General features: G+C 39.2%; 1 protein-coding gene across 2 annotated transcripts in view; it reads right to left on the bottom strand.

Moving 5' to 3' along the window:
* Positions 1–25,320, bottom strand: part of TSPAN7 (tetraspanin 7) — a 127,592-nt gene extending 102,272 nt beyond the window's left edge. The window contains exon 1 of one of the 2 annotated variants that reach the window (XM_009438946.3): positions 25,185–25,320. In XM_009438946.3, the coding sequence (XP_009437221.1) occupies positions 25,185–25,265 (81 nt within the window). In that variant the 5' untranslated portion in view covers positions 25,266–25,320. The remainder of the gene's footprint in view (positions 1–25,184) is intronic. The other variant, NM_001009070.1, reaches the window with a different exon arrangement.
* Positions 25,321–26,859: the final 1,539 nt, after the last annotated feature.

The following is a 26,859-nucleotide window of genomic DNA, read 5'->3' as shown; positions in this document are numbered from 1 at the left end:
TATACTCATGTCTCAAGTTTTGTAGCCATAAATCATTGCCATTGACCAAGTCTCTCAACAACTTCATAAATTGGTCATTTGTTCCAGTAGAACACAGAAGAATTAAAGAATTGATCATATACTCTGAGGACATAATGAAAATATGCATTAGACTTTCAATAAATGATTTTTCAAGAAATCGGCTTTTTAAAAATTCAAGTCCCTGAGTTCAACATTTAGTCAAATTAAAAGAAAAATCTATACTACTCATTCCTACTCATTAAACTAACAAAATGCAGTTTAAATAAGCCCCTGTGTGGGACAGACTCCGGGCAAATAGGTCATTTAATCTTTTCATCTCCTAACATATGACATACCAGGTTAAAAGAAATACACTGTTTTATAATTCCACATTTGGGAATATATTCCAAGGAAATAACCCCCAAAAGAAATTAGATGAAAAATATTCAAAGCCTTCCTGATATCAAATATTGCAAAACTCCCAATTCTGCAAACTGAGGTGAAGCAAAAGACACAATACTTTATCAGACACATAAATGATGGTTGAAAGAAATCTGAGCAATCCATCTAGTCCAATGCCAGGTCTCTGAGCCACTGAGGGGACTTGAAGGTAGTAAAGAAGGCTCACTGGGCATTTTTAGGACTTAAAAGAAAATGCCTAGGCCAAGATTCCAGTTGGTGGTGATAAGCTGCAAGATTCAGAGAAGCAAAGAAACAAGATCAGTCAGAACACTATGAGTGATCCTGTATTCATTCATTTGCATTGCATTGCTATAAAGGAATACCTAAGACTCTGTGATTTATAAAGAGGTTTATTTGGCTCACGGTTCTGCAGGCTGTACATGGTACCACATGGTACCAGCATCTGCTTCTGGTGAGGTACTCAGGCTACTTCCACACATGGTGGAAGGCAGTGGGGAGCCCCCATGTCACATAGCAAGAAGAGGGAGCAACAGAGAGGGGAGAAAGGTTCCACGCTTTTTTCACCAGTTCTTGCAGGAACTCTCAGGAACCTAACAGAGCAAGAACTTACTCATTACCAGGAGGATGGCACCAAGCCATTAATGAGGGATCTGCCTCCGTGATCGAAACACCTCCCACTACGTCCCACCTCCAACATGAGGAATCATATTCAACATGAAGCTTGGAGGGGAAAAATCTCCAAACTATATCACATCCATTGAATAATTACATATTTTGTATTGTATTAAAATTATTATCTGTATACAAATATTTTATACATATTATATAAAAATTCCAAGAATTATAGAAATAAAAAATTTTCTTAAAAATGTAATTTATTAATCAAAAATCTTTCAACTTATAGAAGTTAGGGGAAAAATAAGATGCCTCTTATGGGAAAATGAAATATGGCCCAGAAACTGATATAAGAATGGGCAACAAACAAAAATATGTACTTCCTCATTATTACCCAGAGAATGCAAATTGAAAGCACATCTACCAGATTGGAAAAATATTGAGAAGTTTAATAAGAGGAAGTGCTGAAGAAGATGCAGACAACTAGAATTATCACCAATATACAACCATTTAAAAAACCAGTTTAACAGTTACATATTAAGTTAAAGATGCATCTATATCTTCACACATGTTCAACAGGAAAGAAAAGAGTGTTCGTAGCAGCATTATTCATAAAAGCAAATTGAGGACCACCCAAATGTCCGATAATGGAACAGATAATTTATGGTATAGTCATATAACTAAATACTCTACAGCAATGAAAAAGGATAAATATACCTCCAAGCAGCAACATGGATGGATCTCAAACAACGTTAAGTGAAAGAAGTTACAAAATACAAAGAGTATTATTCAATTTATATAATGTTCAAAAATACACCAAAAAAGAGAAAAGAATTTGGCCACTTAAGAGTTCATTCATAGGTGGTACAACTATAAAGAAAATCAAGGAGATGGTAAATAAGTTTGTATGGAGTTTCTCAGGAAAGGGAAGAGGGGAATGAGGAGAACATGATAGAGAGGGAGAGGGGAACTGAAGTGGCTTCTGGGAGTACTGACAATGTTCTCTTTCTTAACCTGGGAGATTAACTGTGTGAGTATGTGATTTTTAATTAAATTATTCTCTAAACTGTACATAAATATTTTTGCAGCCTTTTACACATCTCTCACAACATAAAGACTCTTTCAAACACAAAAAAGACACACAACCATTTATACATATGCAAGTCCACACCTGAATAACGTTAACTAGGAAAAGCAGAACTCCACACGTTTGAGATGATTTGAGAGATCAATTTGGATAAGAGAAATAAGTGGAGAAATTTTCAAGTTTAGATATAAGGAAAAAGAAGAGAGAAATAAAGGATCATGCGAGTTTCAGGAAATGGCAGAATGGCCCACCCTAATTTCATTAGTTCATCCCAATCACAATTGTATCAACAATGAAGTGCTTTAAATCATGGCCATCTTTTAATAATGCCCATGTGAACATTATCTAAAACAGTCCTTTTCCATTTCTACTACATTATTTATATATCTCCCTTAAAAAAATCAGGTTTGCCAGGCGCTGTGGCTCATGCCCGTAATCCTAGCACTTTGGGAGGCCGAGGCGAGTGGATCATGAGGTCAGGAAATCGAGACCATCCTGGCTAACACGGTGAAACCCCGTCTCTACTAAAAATACAAAAAATTAGCTGGGCATGGGGGTGGGCGCCTGTAGTCCCAGCTACTCAGAAGGCTGAGGCAGGAGAATGGCATGAATCCGGGAGGTGGAGCTTGCAGTGAGATGAGATTGTGCCACTGCACTCCAGCCTGGGCGACAGAGCAAGACTCTATCTCAAAAAAAAAAAAAAAGAAAAGAAAAAAAAGAAAAAAAATTCAGGTTTATGTTTCTTCATGCTAAAATAATTGATTAGAAAGGTAAATCTGGCGTTGCTGTCAACGCAGGGAGAGTGACAGCAAACCAAAACCATAAACTGACTTCTAAGTTACGTGCTTCAGCAGATATCAATAACTAGAACGATCAGGTTAACAATGGTCAGCAAATAGCAAAAAACACTGAATTCTGCATCATCTGAATTGTAGATTATGGACCTTCTTATCCATCAGTACTCAGCTCAAATGTCAACTCCTCAGAGAGGCCTTCTGTGATGACTCTATCAAGTAGGCTCCCACACCAGCACCTTGTGAACTCTTTCCTTTGGAACACTTATCAATGCTTGAAGTTAACATATTTATTTTCTTGTTTATTGTCTATTTTCCTCCCTTCCTGACAGATCATCTTGTTCATTTTATTCACAATTAAATCTCAGCACCTGGATTTGAACAGGCACTCAATATTCCTAGCATATTTCTTGAATAAATGCGATGAGTAATTGAGGAAGGCTGACAGGTAAGCAAATGATTACGATACAACATGAGTACTATGATGGATGGGCAAAGTTCAAAGAAGGTATAAAGGAAAGAAAATGACTCTAGAGTGGCAGGGAGAGCGTGTCAAAAAAGGCAAGGCTTCCCACAAAATGTGACATTTGAATGAAATCTTGAAGACAAGCGAGATTCGCTAAGCAGAGGAACTAGAGCTGGTGACCAGAATGAAAGCTAAAAAATGGGGAGGAAGTACAGTGAGGACCATAATGGGTCTTTTATCAGCACATGCATGGAATTTTGAACTTAGTCTTGTAGATAACATGAAACTACCAATTTCATCACACTGGCTTTATGAGATTGTTTTAGAATAACTATTTCAACAGAATGGATGGGATAAAATGAGGCTAGAGGTAGGAAAACCAGGAAACTGCTGTAAAGGTCCAAGTGAATGAAAAAACAGTGGTGAGATGAAAAGAAGGAAAGGGATGCAAGAGCTACTAATTTAATCTAAGAATGAAATTCACCACGGCTTGGTGATTCATGGGATGTCAATGAGGCTGAAAGAAAAAACCTAGGATTTATAGTTGAGGCAACTGGATACAATAGACGCAAGAAAAGATTTGTGAGAGGCAGGAGTGAGAGAAGAAAGACAAACTCCATTCTTTAATTGTTGGAGCAGGTGTAGGGGGTTACTTTACACACAAAAGGTAACACAACTTTACACATTCTGCTAAATTTAGACTTAATCTGAATGCAGCTTTCTCAGTCTATCTGATCAATGCCCCATCTTACAAATAGATTGTTTTTAAAATACAAATCCTCCAAAATCCTTATTAGTCAAACCTTTACAATCATAGAGACCTCGTGCAAAGGGAGGTCAGAGGCCCCAAAGCAGGGTTGGAAAAATATTGACATGGTTACAAATGAACACTCGATTTAAGCCAGGTCTGTTAAAGTTAGACCCCAGGGTCTATAACACTTCCTTCTGCCACTCGATAGATCTGGGACAGGAGAATGGTATCTCAGTTTGGTGTGATGGTAGTAATAGAAGTAGAATACATGTGCATTAACTAATATAACTTAAGAAACATTTTGTGTTGAGCTTTGTATTTGTAACATATGATAAATTATTGTCATTGATGTTGGCGTGTAGCTGGTCTTACAAGCAGAAAAAGAGGTCCATCTATAGGATGTAATTTTAACAGCCTGGGAGGAATTTCTTTTTTAAAACGAGACTTTCTCCAATGCTAATACCTTAAATTCTCACCAGAGGTAATATAGCTAATTATCCTGATACAGGCAGGAATTCCTGTTACCATTCATAGGCAGTATACGTGACTGGTCAAATTATTTTCTGAAAGCAGGTTCAGGTAGAGGAGGCAAGATCATCCCAGCTGACAAACTTTTACTTGGCCATGTGCTAATGAGCCTTACCTGTGTGTCCATGTGCAGATTACTATGTCTAGCTAGTGTCAGCTCATAGGAAAATGCCTGAAGATTCCCATTGCTTTCAGCTTTGTTTCTTTAAAGCAAAGCAAAAGTAAACCCTGCATCTCCAGCAGCTTTTAATGCCTTGGCTTCTGTCTTGTTCAAAGTGGTTGGGGGCTTATAGCCATAGGAGGCAAGTTCACATTCTTACTATATTTCACAGCAGCAGGAGAAATAATACCCAGGTGTCTGAGCCAGCAATTTGGAGTGTTTTAGGCACAAGGTAATTTTGTTTTAAATGACAGAGTGAAAAGACTATCTATCCCCATGAAAGTCTTCAAGATTTCTTATGTCTTACCCACAGCAGCCATAAACTAAAGGGGAGAAGAAATATTTATAGATTTGATATGGTTTGGCCATGTGCCCACCCAAATCTTGAATTGTAGCTCCTATAATTCCCACTTGTCGTGGGAGGGACCCAGTGGGAGGTAATTGAATCATGAGGGGGGGTCTTTCCCGTGCTGTTCTTGTGATAGTGAATAAGTCTCACAAGATCTGATGGTTTTATAAAGGGAGTTCTCCTACACATGCTCTCTCTCTTGCCTGCCGCATGTAAGATGTGTCTTTCTCCTGTTTTGCCTTCCGCCATGATTGTGAGGCTTCCCCAGCCATGTGGAACCGTGAGTCCATTAAACATCTTTTTCTTCATAAATTACCCAGTCTCGGGTATGTCTTTATTAGCAGTGTGAGAACCGACTAACACAAGAGTCAAACCTTTGAAAGTGAATGAGCAGTTGCTAAGTTGCTCGCAAGAGCACTGGGCCTGACATTAAGGTCCCTTGGACCATCTCCAGCATCCACTATATGTAAACCTTGAGAAACTAAAGTTTTGAGCTGGGATGATAGCAAAAAATGTGACAAGATGGACCTGGCCTAAGTTTTCTACAAAGGAGCCATGTGGAATAACTATCCCCACTACAGTTGTAAACTTTGACCTTTGCGGAAAACAGAGGCTTCTCCCTTGTGCATCAAGCCTTGGCCAGATTTTAGAAGCCAAGGCTGGAGTCAGTGAGAATTTATCCCTTGGGGCAGCAGGGATTCTCAGAGTACCCTCTAACCCATCTCTTCAAAGGTTTACCCCGGAGAACTGTACTCCTGGAATCGTGCACTGGGCTCAGTGGGGCTGGAGAGGTCCAAGTTGAAACCTCACTTTAAACACGACCTTGGGGCACACTCTGGACCTCAGCTGCCTCCTCTCAAAATGAGGAGTAATTACTTCCTCAATAGGTTGTTACAAGGAATAAACAAGATAATGCATGTGGAGTGCTTAGTACTATCCTTGACCTTTACTAAATGCTCAATGATCATAGTAGTAGCTATTAATTGTAGTAACAACATCACCATAACCTAAGACAGTTAACTGCATGCAGTGGTTACTCCTTTGTTGCTGACAGAAAAATTCATAACTCTCATTTTGCTCCACATGGACCACACAGCCCTTTTCTCTCTTCAAGCAATAATAATCCACTTTGAGAAAAACTAAATCAAGAATAAAAGTATCTTCTCTCTCCAAAACCACTAAATAAAACATCTAGGAACAGAGCCCATAGCTGCCTTAAATTTATTTATTTTTTTGCTAAGTATGGAAAACGGGGACAAAATATATAAAAGCCAAATTGTTTAATGTTCAATAGGCTACACTGGAGACCCTCTCACAAAGAATGAACTAGACTAGGGGTTGGCAAACTTCTTCTGCAAAGGGCCAGATGGTAAATATTTTAGGCTTTCTGGGTCATACAGTCTCTGTTGTAGCTATTCAACTCTGCTGTTTTGGTGTGAAAGCAGCCATAGACAATACATAAAGTTTATTTACAAAAAGAGGTGGCTGGCTAGATTTAGCTCACAGGCCAAAGTCTGCCAGCCTCTAAACTAAAGCCAGGTCTGTCGACATGGAAACATATTAAACAATGTTGAGCAAAAATGCAAGTTTCAAAACAATATGCATGGCATGATTCATTTATAGTTTTAAAATATGAAAATACTGTATAATCATTATAGATATGTAAATGTTAATATGTGTATAAAAATAAGCCCAACTGATAAACTCTGAATTTATGACAGAGAGGAGGAGATGTAGGGGCAACAACTGTAAATTTTTCATATTTCTTTAAAAACTGAATACCTGAGGCAAATAAGGCATAATGCCAAAATCTACTATCTAGTAGGTGTAGTAGTAGATACACTATTTAGTTAGTAGATACACAGAAAATTATCATATCGTTCTCTGTTTTAGGATTACATTTGAAATACATCACCAAAAAATTTAAATGCCTAATAGGAACAAAATAAAATTCTTTATTTTGAAGAGACAAGGCTTAAAAATCAAGTTAATGCATTTTTGCTTTGCATTATTATTATTATTATTTTTTGAGACACAGTCTCGCTCTGTCACCCAGGCTGGAGTGCAGTGGCACAATCTTGGCTCACTGCAACCTCTGCCTCCAAGGTTCAAGTGATTCTCCTGCCTCAGCCTCCTGAGTAGCTGGGATTATAGGCGCATGCCACCACACCTGGCTAATTTTTGTATTTTTTTTTTTAGTAGAGACGGGGTTTTACCATGTTGGCCAGGCTGGTCTCAAACTCCTGACCTCATGTGATCTGCCCGCCTCAGCCTCCCAAAGTGCTGGGATTACAGGTGTGAGCCACCATGCCCGGCCTTGCATTAATTTAATCAAATCCATAAAATGCACTGGGTTAATGAACTACATTACAAATGAGATGTGGTGAAAAATAAAGGCACTCTACCTTTGAGACATAAAATTATATACTAGAAAATGTCCAGAGTAATTCTGATTTTTTAAAAAAGAATTAACGGTTCTCTTCATTATGAAAGTAGTTCATGTTATATATAAAAGGAGGAAAACACCTTGGAAAAGAAAAGCACACAGAAAGAAGTAGTATATTAATTGTCTTATCACCCAACCACAGCTGTTAACATTTGATGTGGATCCCCCTCAGGATTTGTTACATGCATTGTTTTCTTTACAAAAATGGCTTGCCATATATTTATGTATATGTGTGTACATATACACCCACATATGTATACATATATGTACATAATACATATACACATATGTACGCCAATACATATGTGTATATGTATACATGTGTACATATATACACATATGCTTATATATGTAATTTGTAGATAGCTCATTTGAACAGCGTTTTTAGTACAATATTCACTTATGTACCTTTCTTTTCCTGTATTTTTTTCTCTCAAAATTATTAGCATGCTATATCTCAGAGTTCACTTCTAACATCTTAGTTTAAAAGACTGAATTTCCAGTGATGTGGAGAAGTGTACCTGTCCTCCATTTGTCATCTAGATGAGAAAAAAGCCCCCCAAAGTGCTCATTGAGGCACCACTCAAAGAGCGGCCTGTTCTAAGTCATTTACATAACCCTCAGGCTAGCTACCACCTCTGTATACCAGGGCTATCTTTTGAAAAACACAACATACCAAGCAGTTACTTGTTTGTCCTCAAAACATCTCTGAAGGATATAAACTAAAACAACCTGCAGCCTCCCTTCCCAAATACAGCAGCAGCTGTTAAGGAGATTAATAAGTAACTTGCTCTTACCCTGTAGGAGAACCTTTATCCCTTAGACAAGTCTCTACTGGAATCGTAGGCATCCATTAATGCTGCCGGCCAAATGCTTTGCTGTACCTATTACACCTATTATCAGCAAGCAACTCAGCATTAACTGCATTTAGAACTCTGGGCTTACTGTGCAGTTGAAAAGAATACCATTTACTATCTTATGCCTCTTAAATGAACATATGGCCTTTCACAACTTTGTATCTCCACCCCAACCCCCTCCTTTAATTCCAATCCTGCCTTTCTAGCCACTTCAAACATCTACCTGATCACCCATTTTGGTTAGCCAAGGGGGTTTAAGAGAGGAGGAAATGAGGCGGCTAGGAATCATACCCACTCAGCCAGGCCTCATCCCAACTATGAAAAGCCACTCTTCAGGCCAGAAGGGAAAAGCATGGGCTACAGTAGAGCTGTCCAGGGGCCTACACAGTCTAGTGACCAGGAGTTCACTGGTCCAACTCCAGCTGTTCACCACTCACATGTCTCTGCTACTTCTCTGGGTCACTTTCTCCTTCTGCCCCTACACCAACCAGGTCTCTTTTTTTTTTTATACTTTAAGTTTTAGGGTACATGTGCACAACGTGCAGGTTTGTTACATATGTATACATGTGCCATGTTAGTGTGCTCCACCCATTAACTCATCATTTAGCATTAGGTATATCTCCTAATGCTATCCCTCCACCCTCCCCCCATCCCACAACAGTACCCGGTGTGTGATGTTCCCCTTCCTGTGTCCATGTGTTCTCATTGTTCAATTCCCACCTATGAGGGAGAACATGCGGTGTTTGGTTTTTTGTCCTTGCGATAGTTTGCTGAGAATGCTGGTTTCCAGCTTCATCCATGTCCCTACAAAGGACATGAATATCTTGAGTTTGAATGCCTAAAAAAGAACTTCTCCGTTCAGATCTTACAAGGCTGATTATCTCAAGTTCCACTGAACACCCAACAAACAAATATTTAAAGGTCAGATCTGCTCTCCAGGTCAATCAACTGTGACCATGGCAGATGGTGGGGAGGGTGAGGAAGTATAGAGATGGTCAAAAATAAATAATTTCCTAGGGCCACCTCTATCAATGAAAAATATAGGCAAACAAGCTTCTGAGAACCAGCCTATCTTTTAAATCTACCTTTGTCTCAAACTAAACACATGCAAAATGGAACACATCATATTAGTCTCAAACCCGCTTTTTCTAAGGTCTGCATTTTCATGAGAGTATCACCATCATCCATGCTCTTTAAGCACAGAATACTGGGGTTCTCTCTCACAAATATTCTTGCCACATCATGAAGTAGCTGTCCCCTGTCCTCCATTCTTCATTCCCATCGTCACCCTATATTAGACCTTCATTCTTACCTAGTTAACCTGGTTTCACCACTTCTTGCTTTTCCTATTTCAACCCAACCAACTTACTACTTCCAGATAAGGCCTGCAAAGTGTAGCTCCCAAAGTTACTGCTCCCTGCTCAAAAGTATGGACTAGTCTTCACCTACTGGCCAAAGCAGGCCCAAAACCCTAACTCATGCAATCAACCCACAATAAGGCTTATGCCTACTTACCTAGACTTGCTGCATGCCTCACTTTTTATTACAGCTAAACTTATTCCTGTCCTAAACACAGAAACCATTCTGCTGATAGCCTTCATTATCCTCTCCAAGAACCACTTGTCAAAATCCTGTCATTCTCCAAGTGAACTCTGTCCACATGACCTTTCCAAATTCCCCAGCCCCACAAGCTCTCTCTCTTACAGTTCATTGCTTACAGTTCATTGCTGTCCAAGAGGCACATATCTAACTTTAAATTAGCGTATTACAAAGCTTCAATCAAAAATCACATTCAAAGTAAAAAGAAACTGGTGAAATTAATCTTACTAGTATATTTAAACCACTATATCCAAAATATTACCATTTCAACATGCAATTAATGTAAAAAATGAGATATTTTACAGTGTTCATACTAACTCTTTAAAGTCTGGTATTTACACATAGAGACATCCCAAGTTTGGACTATCCACATTTGAAGTGCTCAGGTGGTTAATTTATTAGACAGTGCGTTACCAGCTCTTTCAAGATAAAAATCATGAGCCTTTCTTCATTCCCACTCCAATAGGCCCATATTAAACTTTAGATTTTAATTCTTGAGGGTAAGGATCGGACTTTCCTTCTAGTTGTATCCCCTAGAACAGGAATCAGCAAATTGTAGCCCATGGGTCAAATCTGGCTGCAAATAAAGTTTTATTGGACTATAGCCTTACTCATTCATTTACATATTGTCTATGCTGCTTTCACACTACAATGGCAAAGGTGACTAGTTGCAACAGAGACTATATGGCCCACAATATAAATAAAATAAAATATTTGCTATCTGGCCCTTTACAGAAAATGTTTGCCTACCACTTCTCTAGAGCAGTAATTCCCAAAGTGTGGTTAGTGGACAAACCAGTGTCTGGTCAGCAAACTGTTGTCAGTCCACATTGAGAAGAAGTTTGTACCAGAAAGTAAACAGACTTTTTTTTAAACAAAGCTTTCTGAATGAAGGAAGCAGTATATTAATTAATAGTCTGACAAGCTTTTTATCCCACTACAACTGTTTGACTTTATTGTACCTTTTGTCACATAATTTTTAAAAATTTTATAACCAAACACATTTATTTTTTATTTAATTGCTTCCAAATTTCCAGCTTACATAGGGCAGTCTCTCTCCTAATTTGTACATATGGTATGTACATTTTCTTGTAGGATTTTATTTTTATATTTGAGCATTTAAACTAATTGGAAGTTTTCATATCATCTAAGTGAGGGCTCCAATTTTATTTTCTCACATATAGATATCCCGTAGTATCAGGATCGTTTAAATCTAGTTTCTCTCACTGAAATGAATGCTCCTTTTCATTTATTAAATCATATTCACTAGAATTTATTTCTGGATTCTTATTGTTCCACCAACCTATGTATTTCTAAGTAAACATCATATTGAATTGATTTTAGAGTTGTATTAATTTTGTATTGCTCCATAACAATATTACCACAAATGTAGAAGCTCAAAACAAAACACATTTATTATCTCATAGTTTCTGTGGGTCAAAAATCTGGGCACAGCTTAGCTGAGTCTTCTGTTTCAGGGCCTTGCAAAGCTTCGATCAAAGCATCAGACAGGGCTGTAGTCTCATCTGAGGTACAAATGGGGAAGAATCTGCCTCCCAGATCATTTGACTATTGGCAGCATTCAGTTGCTTGCTGGTTACTGAGGGCCTTAGTTTCTTGCTAGCTGTCAGCCAGAGATTGCCCTGAGTTCCTTGTCATGTGGCCCTCTCTACAGGGCAGTTCATAACATAAAAGTTTGATTCTTCAAAGCCAGAAAGGAACAGAGTCTTTCAGCAAAATAGACTTTACAGTCTTATGTAATAAAATCATGCACACATAGTCATATGCATTTGATCACTTCATTATATTCTATTAATTAGACAACAGTCTCAGGTCTCACCCACACCCAAGCAGAGGGGATTAAACAAGGGCATGAATATCAGGAGGTGAGATTATGAGGGACATCTTATAGTCTATCTGCCACAATAGTATATTCTGATAATAAGGCATATACTTCCTTTTCCTCCCGAAAATATCTCTTGATTTCTCAGGTATTTATTCTTCTACGTAAACAATACAGTTTTATCAAGTACCATCTCCTCCCCCTCCCCCAAATCCTGTCAGTATTCTATTGGGAAATACATTAAAAACATTTTTAGAAAACTGATATTTTTATGATACTAAATCTCCCCACCCAAGAACATCTGGTATCATTTAATCTGTTCAGATCTCATTTTATGACCCAAGATAGGATTTTATTGTTCTTCATATAAGAGCCTTGCCTTTCTTATTAACTTTATTCTGAAGTAATTATGATTTCTGTTGCTGCTGTGAATGAAATGCCTTCCTCTCTTTCCTAAGGCTTATGCTAAAATAAAAAAAGAAATTAATTGTTGTATATTTCTCTTACATCCATCCATCTTATCAAATTCTCTTAGTAGTTTTTTCCTAACATCTCTTGGGTTATTTAGTTTACAACAACTACATCTGTAAAAAGATAATTTTATCTCTTTCTCCAATGTTAATTTTTTCTTACTGCATTTGCTAGATAAACCAAGTCATAAATAATAATGGTAAACAAGAATCTCTGTCCAGTTTCTGATCGGCTCAAATAATTTTAGTATTTTTCTACTTGTTTAAACAAATACTTACTGTTGGTTTTAACATTTGTTGAATGAAAATCATCTTTGTTAATAAAGATAACGGTAGATACTCCACCCTTAAGGAGATAGAACATAACTCTTCACATAAGTGTGGACTGTGCATTGTGATTTTCTTTGAAAGAGTACCGTATGAGAAGCGGGGAAAGAGCAACTTTACGGTGGAGAAACCTGACAAATTATCTCACCCCGGTGATCAAAGTCAATATCAACAGTAATAAATAATGTTGGTGGTATGTATCCTTAATATGATATGATTGAAATAGCACTTTACCTCTGTGGTCTTCTTCCCCAGAGCACATAACTACATTCTAATCATGAAAAAAACATCAGGCAAATCCAAATTGAGGGACATTCTACAAAATGCATCAGCAGTAGTCCTCAAAACTATTAACAGTCAAAAACAAGAAAAGTCTGAGAAATTGTCACAGCCAAGGGGAGCCTAAGGAGACATGACTACTAAATGTAATATGGGGTAGCCTGTAACAGAAAAAGGATATTAGGTAAAAACTAATGAAATAGGAATGAAGTACGGACTTCTGATAATAAAAATGTATCAATATTGATTAAGTATAACAAATGTATCATATTAATGTAAGCTGTTAGTAATAGGGAAAAATGGTGGTATGATATATGGGAACTCTATGCACTATCTCTATAATTTTTCTGTAAACTTAAAGCTGTTCCAAAAAGAAAAGCTTATTTTAAAAAGAATAATGGAAGTCACCAATTCCTCATTTGACTGTAAGTGTCAGACTTATATTTATTCATCCTAAATAGGAATACCTTTATCCCAATGACAGGACCAAACTCAGTGAGTCCTATTTTTGGTTCCTGTTCAAACCACTCTGTTAACTCAGCTCTCTTTGGTAGCAAACTATAAAACCCTAAAAGTGAATCATTCTTAATTTCCAGGATAGGGCATATTCTGACCAATTTATTCATTTAACAAGTATTGATACAGTACCTCCCATGTACAAGAAACTAGGAAAGAAACACTTTACACCCTAAGGAATAATGTTTCCAAAATATATATGTATCACACTTTAGTTTATAATGCACTTGAATGTTATTTGACCCTCAACACTTGACTGAGGTGGGTAATCATAGATATCCTCAATTCTAAAGAGGAAACTGGGGCTCAGAGAGAATAAGTGATTTGCCTAAGGTCACACAGCAAAGGTACTAGCTGAGACTTCACATTAAGTCTAATTTTAAATCCTCTGCAATAGAATGCAATGGTTAAAAGAATATCAAGTGAGTGATACAGTTCAAAATATGAAACAGAAATCTGGAGGAGCTAGAAGTCCGCAAAAGCTTCACCAGAAACAGAACTTTAACCCAAATAGAGATGGGGATGTAGAAGGGATGTTTAGCAACATTTTCCACAGTCTTATCAAGCTTTGGGTTCCTTTTCAACCCCAAAGGGGTCTACCTTTGGGAAGTCCTAGTCTAATCCCTGGAAATCATAAACAATCAAGTATTTATGGAGTGATTAGAACAATGAACTGATCCAGGAGTTCTACACATCATCATGATGATGTTTGAAGAATGAATGGGAATTGAGGTGCAGAAGCAACTTCATTTCACTAAGAAGAATAGCAGTCTGAGGTAAGAATAAAAGTCTCTGTATTACTGGTGAGAAAAAGATTGATTATTCAATAGCCATGGTAACTAGTAACCACCAGCACCAACTTTTAAACCTGTTTGATTGAGGGCAATTCACCTCAGACTAATCATCAATGACAACTCAACTTGCTTCAGGAACACACTTCTGGAAGCCAATTACAATGAGCTTCACACGATTCAAGGTCAGCAAATCAGCAGCAGACACACTGCAGTGAACATGCTTCTCAATCAACAATAGTCTCACTCAAATAGCCATGCTTCGAAGGTCAAGTTCAACCACTCATGCCTCTGTAACCAAAACACCACTATGTTTCCCAAAAAGATCAGTAATCTGCTTCACTCACAGACTATGCTTAACACAGCTGTCTCTTACTTTGGTAAGCAATGAATTCTGGGTTTTGTTTTACATGTTGGATTATGGTCTCTCTTTGACAGAGGTTTGTCTTTGACAAACCAAGACTTTTCCCTAACTTCTCAGAATAACTGTGAAAAAAAATAGATTCCCCCTAAGGAATGGAAACTACTCCAAACTCCAAGAGTTCACTTGAAGACCCTTGCCAAAGACCAATTAAGTGGGTAAGAAAAATGCTACATTGACTACATCTTGTTTTCTGGAATACTCTCCTCAATTCAGCTTTATGGTACCACAGATCATATCATAGGAAAGCATTCATGAGGTAAGAACTCATTTATATCAAATGGCATCACAGCCCCATAGAGCTACATCCCAGGAATCAGAATCACCTTGGGATTTTTTTTTTTTAACTCACACACCCAGGTTTCTCTTCATATCAATTAAAACTTAAACTCTATGAGATAGGGCTGAGAATCTGTGTTTTTAAATGTCCTTGGTGATTCTGATACACATTGCTTTAGTCAGGAATGATTAGCATGGTCTCCTAAGAGTGCAAGGCCATTTTGGTTTACTGAAAGACACTGCAGGCCTGGTTCCAGACTCTCAGGCAACGAAGACCAAATTAATATTGCCAGTACTAGGTTAGATACTCCGTAGCTACCTGCAGATCCAGGAGGCTCAAGTGAACCAAGCCTACTATTATCTACTGAGTTCTCCCTGGATCAATGTTTCTCAATCCTAATTGCACAGCTGAATCACCTGGGAGCATATTTTGGCATATCAATTCTGGCACTCCGTCCAGACCAATTGAATCAGAATCTCTTAGGATGGGGTCTAAGTATCTTCTTTAGGGCCCCTTAGGCAATTCTATGGGCAAACAGGGTGAGAATCACTGATCTAGTACCTGTGTCTGTTCACCAGTACCTGTGTCTGACTCATCTCATCATCCTCTAGTATAAGGCACCTGGAATTTCTCCTAGAAACAGATGATGATGGGAAAATCCCACTATATCTTGCAGAAAGCACCAAAGAAAATCTTTCAGAGTCAAAATGTGATGTTTAAACTATTTTAAATGCTTTACACTAAAAGCCCGGACTTCACCACTATGCAATATATATATGTAACAAAACTGCACTTGTATTCCCTAAATCTATAAAAGTAATAATAAATGTTTCAAAAGGCAATAAACAAATAAATAAAATGCTTACCTGTTTAACTGATCAAATAACCAAAAGGAAAAACAAAACAAAGAAAACCCTCTCCTTTTTCCTCTACATCCTTTTCTTGATGAATAGTGGGGTTCTGCAGTAAGATGAAAAAAATGTTCAGCCAAGAATGAAAATCATTCTGTCATGGCAAGGGGAATAACAGCCAAAATAAGAAATTTAAGAGCAGCATTCCAAAAATCTGCTTGCAATGAGGAGGTAACTCAGATTGGAAGCTGCTGTAATGGAACTAAAGGAGAAAAAGACATAAGAATATATTTTTAAAGTGTGTTTCAAATGGGTTTAGCAGTGCATTAGTCATCTATGTCAAGAGTTTAACATGTTTAAACAAAGAAACACAGTCACAATGACTTTCAATTTTCAGCACCTTCTGAGGTACTTACTTAAAGCAGTATATAAAGAACAATCACTGAATAAGTAATGCAACTCACAATAGGGTCAAATCAAGAACTCTAGTTGTGATTAGAATGGAGAAGAGTATTTCATTCTATTTAGACCAAAATTCAGCTAATTTCTAAGCAACGACTAAGTGAAAAAGACTTAATGTTCCCCAAATGTTATAAAAGGTAGTTCACACATCCTAACTGTATATTGCATATAGTAAATTAAGTTGATAAAATAAGAAAAAACTCCAGATTATAATGTACAAGTCCCATAATAACCATGAAGGGTTATCACTGTAGTAAAAGAAAAACAGCCAAGCAATAATCAGTTTAACATCAAGGTCCTCTCCCCAACACACACACCACACTATAAACACTAAATTAATCCAGCAAGGTCCGAATTAGGTCAGAAGACACATGGGACTTCATCTGGTGGGAAGAAATAAGAGGGGCAGAAAAAGCAGCAGCAACCTTCAGAGCTTCATTTCCATTTGTCCAGTCGCTGATGACCAGACGACCTTACAGAGGATGTGTCTTAGTAAGCCTGTTCCAACTTAGAACACTTCCCTTGAAATCCAAAAGCTTTTTAAAAATTGAAAACTGGGTACCAATATTTATTAGAATAGCTCGACTATTGCTGTTTTAGATGCTCTATTCAATCATTCACAATCAACTGGGCATTTAATTAGTACCATCTGATGTAGAGATAAAGATATAAAGGACTTCCAGTTAAAGATGACGGATTGAACACATCCATTTACCTTGGCTATCTCCCAAAACTCCACTGAAATGACACTAAAAGAATGTTTTTAACCTACAATAACAAAGAGAGGAGACAACCACAATGATCTCTTCAAAGCTGAGAAAAAGCAAAATCTTATGGCAGCTGTGAGAGAAGCACAAAATAAAATATTTGCACCCAAACATCCCCAAAAGACTCAGGGGTTAGCAGCTCCATGCACACCTGGAAGTAGGGAGGAAAGGGGAGCTAAAATAAGTAGGTTCCAGTAAGAGTTTTTCGAAAAACAATTAGATTCCCCACCCCCACCCCCGCCACCAACTTCCTGTCTCTGGCCTCTACTCATTCTACTATAGGTTCAGATTATTTATTCTTTGGAGGGCGAAAGAGATGGTCTCTGAACTGGGGAATATAAGCACAGTGGACATGGATTCTACACTGGAAACAGGAGCTTAAGCAAAGGTTTATATACTGTATATAGAGACTTCTATATTCTCACCTTCTTTACTCAGAGAGCAATTAGAAGATTCTTCTGTAGGATATCTGATGAGACCAAAAGAAGAGACCTAAAGATATTGACCTTGGTCCTAAAACTCAACTGCCCAGCCAAATCACCCAAATTACAATTGATAAACACGTACTTCAGGCTAAGAGCTTCCAATCAGCTTCGTAGTGCCCCCTCTTAAACATGTACAGAAAAGAGAGCAAAACATGACCATAAATTTGAGGTAAGCCTGTAATATGCCAGAAAACAGAACAGTCTGAAGGAAACTATGCAGGAAGAAGCAAACTCAAAAAAATTACTAATATTTTCAGAGAGATATTAAAACTATATTACACTCATGAAACAAAAACAGGATGCTAGGAAAAAGAACATTCAGACCTCAAAAAGAAGCTTCTAGAAATTAACATATGAAACAAATGAAAAATGCAATAGCAGCAAGATAAAGTGGAAGTGATCTCCCAGAAATAGAACAAGAAGAAAAAGAGGTAGAAAATAGAAGGGGAGAAAATTAGAGGATTAGTCTAGGAGGTCCAACATCCAAATAGGACAGAAAAAAATGAAGGTAAAGAAAACAAAAAACAAAAGAAAATTTCCCCAAACTCAAGGACCAGATTGAAAGGTATACAGAAAATTTCCAGATTGAAAGGGTACCCAGGAAATAGTTAAAAATAGACATATACCAGAGCATATTGTTGTGAAATTTCAGAGCAAGCAAGAGATCATAAGAACTTTCAGAGAAGAAAAGCAGGATTCAAGAAGAATCAGAATAACATCTGATTTCTCAACACTAACAACAAGAACAAGACTTGCAATAGGGAGAGACAGAAAAATTCTGAGGATAAATGATTTCCAAACTACAATTCTACACTAAGTCAAACGATCAAATTAAGTGCAAGAGAAAAATAAGATTTTCATACCTGTAAGAGCTCAAAAAATTAACCCCCAATACATCATTTTTTCCAGAAAATTATTAAACTTGCTCTACCAAAATGAAAAAAAAAAAAACACCAAGGAAGAGAAAGACATGACATCTCAAAAACCGAAGATCCAACGTAAAAGGAGACAGGATTCACCAGGATGATGGTGAAGGGAGACTATATTGATGTCCACTGTTTCAAAGGCCCAGAAAATACTAGTCCAGATTGAAGATCAGAAAGCTTTGGGAGAAATGCCTCCGAGAACAAGAATCTGATATGACACATGAAGTGTTTGAACAGACTGAGTGAAGAAACAGATCTTGGGGAAAGTACAGGGATAAATTAGGAGTGAGCACGCAACTAAAAAGCAAAGGACCAAACAAGGCAATTCTTAACTGCAGAGAAAACAAAAAGCTATGCAAGTAATCATAATATACACACTACATGGCTCAGCTGTGACTAGGTTTACCTAGTCATTAACATAACGAAATCACTGACGACCACTCTAACCAAAATATGACAACGATAAAATGATATACTAGGGTCTACTACAATATAGGGAAGATACAAGTATGGGAGAAAAGGGCAGGAGAGCTAAATCTTCATCTTCCATAGTGGGAAGACAGTACATAACATCTAAAACTGAAAAGTTGAGAAATAGAATACATGTGTTATTTTAAAATGCAGGTAAAATGCCAAAAGCAGCAGCTAGTAAACGTTGGTACACATTCTATTGACTACTCAATACCTGACATGTAATAGACATTCAGTGAATGACTGAATCGTATTGATGTGCAAAAGAATAACTATAAACTAAAGTATGTGCCTGATATGGATTGGCTGTGTCCCCACTCAAATCTCATTTTGAATTGTAGCTCCCATAATTCCCACTTGTTGTGGGAGGGACCCAGTGGGAGATAATTGAATCATGAAGGTAGGTTTTTCCCATGCTGTTCTCCTGATAGTGAATAAGTCTCACAAGGTCTGATGGTTTTATAAATGGGAGTTCCCCTGCACAAGCTTTCCTGCCTACCACCATGTAAGATGTAACTTTGCTGCTCATTCGCCTTCAGCCATGATTTTGGGGCCTCCCCAGCCATGTGGAACTGTGAGTCAATTAAACCCCTTTCCTTTACAAATTACAGTCTCATGTATGTCTTTACTAGCAGCTTAAGAACAGACTAATACAGTGCCCAAATTCAAACACTCTTTAAAATGTTAGGAGTTGCTCTTTAAGATTTTTCCCTCTATTTATATCCCAAGTACCTAAACTTTCTGGACAAAAAAAAAAAAAAAATTGTTTTAAATTATTTTTCCAGAAAAGATTAGTGATGTTTCTCAAATGAAAAACAAATCGCTGATATTTTGCCATAGAAGAATTTGATAGCACTATTGATAAGCTAATTACCTCCTTAGATAATCAAGGAAGAAATCAGGCCCAATATACACTTGAATTAAGCAAGGGGAATTTCTCTTCACACATGGTGGATTTAAATCTTAGCTTAGAACTCAGATGAGTATTTAAAATACATTAAAAATGTATAAATAAAACAAAAATTCACCTGGTAAGCAAAATATTTATTACATTTCTTTGCTTGATCTTGAAACAGTTACATTGGTTGTGAAGAAAGGATATTTTGTTATATATATATAGGGCAAGATCTTTTTTATTCATGCTTAAAAAATTCTAATTAAAAATTTAAGTAACCAAAATGTCTGACAAACTAACTGATCACAAAAATATAATGATTGAACTATCATTAGGATAAGCAAGTCCTTGTGAAATCTGCTATTCCATCTTTTCACATATTTATTGGAGGAGCACATTTAAATCACTACAGGTAGACTAGAAATAACATTGTTTTAAAAAAACTTCCCCATTGAGGTGAGTTGAAATAAATAACTGAGCCCAAGAGTAGTCAATAAAATTTCATTTATTCATTAATTCATTCATTCATTAAGGAAATAAGTATTTAGTGAGTAAACCTACTATGAGCCTGACATTGTTTGCTAGTCTTTAAAGCACAGGATAACTTACTCCTAGGTGTGTTTTTCCCTCCTCTTCTATAGACCTGAAAATAAAACATACAAATCAAGAGAAATTAAGGATCAGTTTACACAGCATTCAGGTGATATTATTTAACCAAAAGACAAATCATCCCATCCATTCGAACACAATTATATAAAGAGGTACCTACCTTTTGTCTTCAAATAATTATATAGTACACAATAGAGAATGTTTTTCTTCTCACGTGATTGTGTTGCGCATGCTCTGCTACGGTGGTTCCAAACACCAATAAATATACAGTTTTGCATAACGCTCCATTTTTTCTTCACAGGACTTACTGCTATGTAAGTCCAGTAGTGCAGAGGTTGGTGGCACTGTTGACATTTTGAGCAAGGCAATTCTTTGTTGTGAGGGGTTGTCTCATGTACTGTAGGATGTTTAGCAGCATCTGTGGCCTCTACCCACGAAAGGCCAGTATCATCCTCCCCTCCAGCTATGGCCAAAAATGTCTCCAGACATTGCCAAATATGGGAGGGGGGCAAAACTGCCCCCTTTTGAGAACCACTTTAGAGAAACACCTCAGAGAGAGAGTGTGATTATAGACAGAAGAGAAAGCCAGATAAAACAATAATCTCTCTTTCAAAAGTGTAGACTTCTGGTTTAACATATGCTCAAGTATGTCAACCTTTATGATGCTACTGCTCTACCACCATTTTAAGTTCAAATGCCTTCTAGTTCTAAATCTAAATTAAGGTAAAGAAAGGGAAAAATTCCTATTAAAACAACTCACGAACACAAAGGAAATAATTCTGTCTAATCTTTCCTCCACCTTCCACTTTAAAGAACACCAAGGTCGGCTGGGTGTGGTGGCTCACGCCTGTAATCCCAGCACTTTGGGAGGCTGAGGCGGGCGGATCACGAGGTCAAGGGATCGAGACCATCCTGGCCCACATGGTGAAACCCCGTCTCTACTAAAAATACAAAAATTAGCCGGGCGTGGTGGCACACACCTGTAGTCCCAGCTACTCGGCAGGCTGAGGCAGGAGAATCACTTGAATCCAGGAGGCGGAGGTTGCAGTGAGCTGAGATCACACCACTGCACTCCAGCCTGGGCAACACAGCGAGACTCTGCCTCGAACAAACAAACAAACAAACAAGACCAGTAAGGTCATCTTTTTGTAAATTACCTAGCATAATCCCAGAAGTTTTGACAAATATTTGAGTACCTACTATGTGCCAGACATAGTTCTAAGTGCTGAAGAAAGATTTACCAACTGCATTTACTGAACTGAGAAATAATTCTTATAAACATTTAACAGGTAAATATTTGTGACCTTGGTTTTGGCAAAGGATTCTCAAATATGACACCAAAAGCATAAACAAAAAAAAGAAAAAATAGGTAAGCTGGACTTCATAAAAATAAACTTTTGTACTTCAAAGGACACCATCTAAAGATAACCCACAAAATAGAAGAAAACACTTATAAATCATGTATCTGATAAGGGACTTGTACCCAGAATATATAAAGGGCTCTTACTACTTAATATAAAAAAACCCCACATCTTAAGATGGTCAAAGGATATGAATAAATATTTCTTCAAGAAAGATACACAAATGACCAACAAGCACATAAAAAAGACACTCAGCATCATTACACATCAGGGAAATTCATACCAGAACCACAGTGAGATACCACCTTCACATCTACTAAGGCTATAATAAAAAAGTCAGGCAATAACAAATGTTGGCAAGGATGTGGAGAAATTGGAATCCTCATGGTCAAAGGGAAGGAGTGCTTTGCTTTGTGAAACAGGCTGGCAGTTCTTCAAACAATTAAACTTAGAATTACCATGTGACCTAGCAATTCAACTCCCAGGTACATACCCAATAGAAATGAAGACATGTTCACACAAAAATCTGTACATGAATGTTTATAGCACCATTATTCATGATAGCTAAATGACCCAATCAACTCAAATGTCCCCCAACAGACAAATGGATAAACGAAATGTGCTATAATCATTCAATGGAATATTATTCAACCATAAAAAGGAATGAAGTACTGATATACACTACAACATGGATGAACCTTGAAGTAATTATGCTGAGTGAAAAAAACAGTCACAAAAGGGCAACTATTGTATGATTACATTTATATGAAATGCCTGCAATATGGAAATCTCTAGAGACAGAAAGTAGTGGTTGCTTAGGGCTGGCAGGGGGTGGGCATGAGGGTGGGAAGTTGAAATTTGGGGGTAAACGGGATAACAGCTAAAGAAACAGGTTTCTTGTGAAATGATGCAATGTTCTAAAATTGACTGGCGTGATGGTTGCACATATCTATGAATATACTAAATATACAGAAATATATACCACTTATATACTAAAATATGTGCTACTTATACTAAAACTCACTGAATCGTATACTTTAAATAGGTGGCTTTTATGGCATATGAATCATGCCTCAATAAGGCTACTTAAAAATAACGTCTTGTTTAAAATATCCTCACACAACCGAAGAGATCTTATTCTTTTGGTTGTAAGTATGAAATGATTACAACAACCAAAGCCAGAACTGGCTTTGGTATTTAAACTATTGAAAATGTTCCAGGTAAACATTTAAGACTATGAAAATCTTGAAAGTAGAAAAAATTAAAATGAAGGCATCAAGGAACTTCCGGAGGACATAAAATGCAGTGATTGTTTAAGATGTATTGGGGGCATTAAGTAATTAGATTCATAGGGGTGGAATGTAAGCAAGGAGAGTTAAAGTGCTCATATGAAAAGCCTCAGCCTGGAAGACCCCCTTCTTTACCAGCTTGCAGTGATTCTGAAAGGACAATATTTCTTCATGTGCACTGTTAACCTTATTTTTAAGGAAGATAAAAATACCTCCCCCCACCCCATATGATTTACTCCAGTAACAAATAGGAAATCAAGTAAATGATAAAGGGCCAAACAAAAAGAGATTTAAGGAAACACATAAAAAGCTAAACCAGTTCCCAGGAATGGCTACTGGGAAGTTTCAGCAATCAGCATGTGTTACTGCTTTTTACAGGCAGAGCATAAGATGATATGATCCGTGCATAGCTCACAATTCCACTACTGAGACATTTCAACCTGTGTCGTTGTCAGTCCAAATAAAGTCCGTTTCTGTGTTTGCCTTGTGCAATATGCCAGTTAATCTATCCTAGCTCATTGCAGAGCTCCTGGTACGCGTGGTCTGGGGAGTCCATATCTTCCCTGACTTGAAGAACCACCAACGCCAGCGATAAGGAAATGTCCGGGTGCATTAGGAATATTTTTGATCCTCAATAAATCTCTGCTTCTTCCTTGACCATTGCAAACAGTCCGGTTTGCCATCTAGCTGATTCTCGGTACCTCATACAGCACTGTGCTCCAGTTTCAAAGCAAAATTAGGGCTAATATGTGGTGGTGGGTGAGGGGCGGGGGTGAGGGGTGCAAGAAGAAAACAAGCAAAGGTTGAACTGGCTTTTCCTACAGAGCCTCAGATTTCAAAATGACTGCCGTCGAAGCTAAAATGACCCAGATTTGGGGGACAAGGGGGGAAGAGGGTCGATATTCATTCCCCTGCGGGGTAGCTGTAGCTTGATTATGGGAGTAAGGAACTAGGGAAGACGGGGTCACCGACATGAAAAGAGAAATAACAGGGAATGGTCTTTAAGTACCACGCACCTCTCTCAGTGAATCACTGCAGTGTCAGCCCTGCACTGATTCCATGATTTGCCAAACAGGATGAGGTAAGGCACAAGCCTGGAGCCCCCTCCTCCTCCTCCTCCCCCTCCTCCTCCTCCCCCCTCCCCCGCGCAGAAAGGCGCATCCCTCCGCGAGGTGCATCACGCAGCCCCCCGCGGCCCTGGCTGAGGGGTGACGTCACCCTTCTGCATTGAGCTTCAAGGACCGGCGGCAGCACTGGATAGATGGGGAGTAGAGTTGGGGCGCTATCTCTATCACCAAGTGGAGGGGACCCTCTGCCAGGGCGCTGCGGATTGTGCTCATGCAGTGACAGAACCACCAGATAGGGAGTGTAAGGATGCAGGGAGGTGGGAAAGGAATCCAAAGACTCATCTCTTGGGTCACCAAGAAACCTCAAAGATGCCCCCGGCTTATGTAAGACCCTCTCCCTTTCGTGCGCCTCCACGCGGTGACAACGCCTGCTCCCCATCGTGCGCTTGGGAGACTTCGGTCGCCCTTGCCCAGCCAGGCAGGCACGGTGCTTCTGGTGCCTCCCTCCCGCAGCCCCGTGGGGTCGGGAATAACTGGGAATCTGAGATTAAACCCCACGCTCCCGTGTCCTCTCCTAGCCGGCCACAGGTTAGCTCCAAGAGGCGCCGCGAACCGGCTGGTAGGGGAAGGGAGAGAAGGGTGTACAGCGAGGAAAACAGACGAATAAACCCGCAACTTTCCCCAGGAGCTGACCCTATCCCGGGAGATTATAAAAGAAACTAATGCATTAACATTTTTTTTTGGAAGGTCGACAACCTGCAGTCACCGACACTCCGCAGCCCCTTGCAGCCTGCGCGGAGCGAGGTCTAGGGTTCCAGCAGCCCCGACCCGCACCCTGCCATCCTGCAGCCCCGACCCAGCACCCCGCGCCTGTCTCCTTAAAGAGGGGTCCGAGATTTGATTTTTGGTTTGGGTTTTCCTCTCCACTTCTTTTCTCAGAGCATCATCATACGGACCGATGGACAGCGACTCGGCCACCGGCCCGGCGTGGGCACTTACCCAGAAGACGAAGGAGTAGATGATGAGGAGGGTTTTGAGACAGGTTATCACAGGTTTGGTCTCCATTCTCCTCGATGCCATACTACAGAGCTCCGGCGGCGGCGGCGGCGGCAGGCGGCGGGCGGGCGCGCGGGAGGGGGAAGAGGCGGGGCGGGGCGGGGCGGCGCGGGGCGGGGGCGCGTGCCGCGAGAGGCCTCGTGAGCGCGCAGGCGAGGCCGTGCGCGTGCGTGAGCGCGCACCGCGCGGGGCTCCTACTGAAAAAGCCGGGCCGGGCAGTGACTGCGCATGCGGGAAACGCCGCCCGCGTTCGCAATACTGCGCAGGCTTAGACCCCCAGCGGAGGAGAGAGGCGAGGCCAGGCGAGGCGACACGGGGCGCGGCAGGACAGTGGGGAGGGAATGGGAGAATTTAGAGTCCGGGTCAGAGGTCACGGGAACCTCTCCCAGTCCGCCCTGGCATTTAGATTTCTGCTTTGTACACAGTTGGGCGTTACATTTGCAGGTATGCCTGCACCTGGCTATGGGAAGTTTATGGGTGCCCCGCTGCTCATCAGTCACGTTTCTGCATTTTGACACCCCCCAGGGCCTTCTCACATGGAAATGGCCCCGTAGTCATGTCCTTGGCAACCAGCAGGCCTTGTTTGTGCCAGGAACAGACAGGTGGCCAGAGATACAGCTGGAGGGATGGGCAGGAACGCCGGAGCTCAGACAGACCCCAAATCCTCGCCACCACAGGTATCTGCAGGCTCCTCCATTTTTCAGATTTGTCTTACATTTTGAAATAATAAAACGAAATGACAAGAAAGGTCTGTATGAGGCGTCATTCTTGCTGCGCATACAATGTTTAACAGAATACAGAAAAATGTTTAATATGTCTGAGAATCATTTGCAGCGCTCTAACAAGTACAGTCCACCTCCCTCCTGTAAAGGAAAGCTGCATTGAGGTCAAAAAATAATGTTCACAACCAATGTGGAGTTCCTTAAAAAGTTGAACAGAGTTTGCATATGATCTAGCAACTCCATTCCTGGGTATTTACCCAAGAGAAATGAAAATATATGCCCACACAAAACCATATACATGAATGTTTATAGCGGCATTATTCACAATAGCCAAAAATTGGAAACAACTCAAATATCCGTCAGCTGATGAGTGGATGACCAAAATTCGGTGCATCCATACAACGGAAAATTATTCGGCCACAAAAAAGAATGAAGTACTACTGGTAAATGCTGCAATGTGGATGAACCTTGAAAATATGCTAAGCGAAAGACGCCAGACACAAAAGACCACATATTGAATGATTCATGTATAGGAAATATCCAAAATAGACAAATCCATAGAGACAAAAGGGATTAGTGGTTGCAGCGAGTGGGAGGCAGGAATGAGGTGACTTTTAATGGGTAAGCGGATTCTTTTTAGAGTAATGAGAATGTTCTAGAATTACATAGTGATGATGGTTGCACAATACTGTGAATTACTAAAAACCACTGAGTTGTGTACTTTAAGAGGATGACTTTTATGATATATTAATTATATCACATTAAAAACGTACATTCCACCCAGATATGGTTTGTAGAGGAACACAGAGATTCAGTGGGAGATTTAGCTTGATTGCTGAGAGACTAGTCAAAAACAGCAACACTATCACAGGTTAACTCAATCGTGGATGATGATG

The sequence above is a fragment of the Pan troglodytes genome, chromosome X (genome assembly GCF_028858775.2).
Source record: "Pan troglodytes isolate AG18354 chromosome X, NHGRI_mPanTro3-v2.0_pri, whole genome shotgun sequence".
Taxonomy (NCBI): domain Eukaryota; kingdom Metazoa; phylum Chordata; class Mammalia; order Primates; family Hominidae; genus Pan; species Pan troglodytes.
This window is presented reverse-complemented; position numbering and strand designations above follow the sequence as displayed.